This window comes from Oratosquilla oratoria, chromosome 20 (genome assembly GCF_046742065.1).
Source record: "Oratosquilla oratoria isolate Oo_2021 chromosome 20, ASM4674206v1, whole genome shotgun sequence".
In the NCBI taxonomy this organism is placed as follows: domain Eukaryota; kingdom Metazoa; phylum Arthropoda; class Malacostraca; order Stomatopoda; family Squillidae; genus Oratosquilla; species Oratosquilla oratoria.
Genome location: NC_134796.1, coordinates 32,289,125 through 32,291,624, shown reverse-complemented (window position 1 = coordinate 32,291,624; position 2,500 = coordinate 32,289,125). Strand labels below are relative to the sequence as shown.

Sequence of the window (2,500 nt, the reverse complement as noted above, 5' to 3'; positions counted from 1 at the left end):
AAGACGAAAGAAGAAGAAGAAGAAGAAGGAGACGAAGACGAAGAAGAAGGAGACGAAGACGAAAGAAGAAGAAGAGGAAGAAGAAGAAGAAGACGAAAGAAGAAGAAGAAGACGAAAGAAGAAGAAGAAGAAGAAGAAGAAGAAGACGAAAGAAGAAGAAGAAGAAGAAGAAGAAGAAGAAGAAGAAGAAGAAGAAGAAGAAGAAGAAGAAGAAGAAGAAGAAGAAGAAGAAGAAGAAGAAGAAGAAGAAACGAAGTAGAAGAAGACGAAGACGAAGGAAAAGAAGAAAGAAAGAACGAAAAAAAGAAGAAGAAGAAGAAGAAGAAGAAGAAGAAGAAGAAGAAGAAGAAGAAGAAGAAGAAAAAGAAGAAGACGAAAGAAGAAGAAGAAGAAGAAGAAGAAGAAGACGAAAGAAGAAGAAGAAGAAGAAGAAGAAGAAGAAGAAGAAGAAGAAGAAGAAGAAGAAGAAGACGAAAGAAGAAGAAGAAGAAGAAGAAGAAGAAGAAGAAGAAGAAGAAGAAGAAGAAGAAGAAGAAGAAGAAGAAGAAGAAGAAGAAGAAGAAGAACTTGAGGAGCCTACCTCTGGACACTGGGTGGTGGCTGGACATGAGCACAGAGGTCGTCCTCAACGGGGACCTGGTTCTTCGCCCTGATGCACGTCAGGCGTCGCGTCTGGACGCCTCCACCGCACAGAACCTTGGCGTCCCCTTCTCCTTCGTCGTCGCCTTTCTCGGCAGCGCGTTCCTGGTCATCCTTATAGTAGTCGTTGATCGTCTGCCCCTCACCGCTCCAGGACACGCAAGGCCCCCAGGAGGATGCCAGCCAGGAGTACCTGAAGGAGAAAGGCGAGGGATTAGTTGTAGGGTAAATGTAAAGACAACAGGGTCTTGTAGTTAATCCATGTCTTTTTTCTATATGGATAGACAAAAAAAAAAAAAAAAAAAAAAAAAAAAAAAAATATATATATATATATATATATATATTTGTGTGTGTGTGTGTGTGTGTGTGTGTGTGTGTGTGTGTGTGTGTTTTACCAGAAAAAGACAAAATATACTCAATTGATATTAAAGATTGCTTATTAAAAAAAGAAGGAAAAAAAATCTTACGGTGACATGAAGGATCATACTATTTGGCAGACACCACACACACTCAAAACCAGTTCAACACCTTTCTCCTACATGCGCACCCTAACAAACAAACTCTTCTGGGTATCCACCCAGACACGTCTGGGCGAAGTCAGGGAGGCCTGGGAGCCAGAAGAGAAGACGTTGAGACGTCCTTGATTTCAGGATCTTTCAAAAGGTTTTTCCTGGGGATGGGGATGGGTGTGGGTGTGGGTGTGGGGGCTGTCTCCAATCAGTTCGATCTGAGGCTGGCGTTCTTCTCGGTCCTAATGGTCTTCGGAAAAAGAAGAAACTCTTGCAGTTCCCTTCCATTCCTCAAACGGCGCGTGAGTGTGTGTGTGTGTGTGTGTGTGTGTGTGTGAGTGTGATTCACCTTGGTCTTGGATCACGTGTTGGACTTATGATCATAAGAACATAAGAATAAAGGAGTCCTACACTAGGCAGCTCCGTATACATCACCACCTGTCATCCCCATCCATAAAGTTGTCTAATCGTTTTTTAAAATAACTGATAGTTTCAGCGCTTACTACATGGTTACTAAGTTTATTCCATTCATCGACCACCCTATTAGTAAACCAATTCTTGCCTATTTCCTTCTTAAATCTAAAATTGTCCAGTTTATACCCATTACTGCGAGTCCTGCCCTGTTGTTTTATTATGATGACCTTCTTTGCATCAGCCTTGTTATAACCTTTGATCCACTTGAACACTTCTATTAGATCACCCCGCACTCTGCGTCTTTCCAGAGAGTGTAAGTTTAGGTGCCTAAGTCTTTCTTCGTAAGGCAAATTTCTGAGTCCATGTATCATTTTGGTCATTCTTCTCTATACTGATTCTAGTGAATATATGTCCATTCTGTAGGACAGCTATTACCCTCCCGGAAGAGAGCTCAGAGCTCGTATATGACCGATCTATGGGTAATGCTGTGACCTTACACGCACACCATCCCCCAGCTCCCCGCCCACGAGAGATGGAGTAGCGACTCGCAAAGCAGCAATACTGAAATTATTTCAGCCCTGGGTGAGATTTGAACTTGGACCGCTGTAGTAGCGGTTGCAAACGCTATCACTACGCCGTCGAGTCGTTTGTCATTGTGTGTGTGTGTGTGTGTGTTTGTATGCATGCGTTTATTTATTTGTATTTACCTAGCTGTAGTGTACAAGGTAAGAGTTATGCTCATAGGGTCCCGCGTCGTTAGTTCTATTGGTCAAACTTGGCTTTAAATTTGCTTATATGTTTATGTGTATATATATATATATATATATATATATATATATATATATATATTGTAGCACGTTGTTATTCAGATATTGAAGAAGCGTTTATAATGTACATTGATTACTTGGATTCGTCTCGTGTCGCTGTGCATATATATA

The 2,500-nt window shown here is 41.4% G+C and overlaps 1 protein-coding gene across 1 annotated transcript in view; it reads right to left on the bottom strand.

Annotated features, from left to right (window-relative positions):
- Positions 1-2,500, bottom strand: part of LOC143036168 (thrombospondin type-1 domain-containing protein 7B-like) — a 546,632-nt gene that overhangs the window by 167,624 nt on the left and 376,508 nt on the right. The window contains exon 7 of the mRNA XM_076203416.1: positions 581-832. Coding sequence (XP_076059531.1) covers positions 581-832 — 252 coding nt within the window. The remainder of the gene's footprint in view (positions 1-580; positions 833-2,500) is intronic.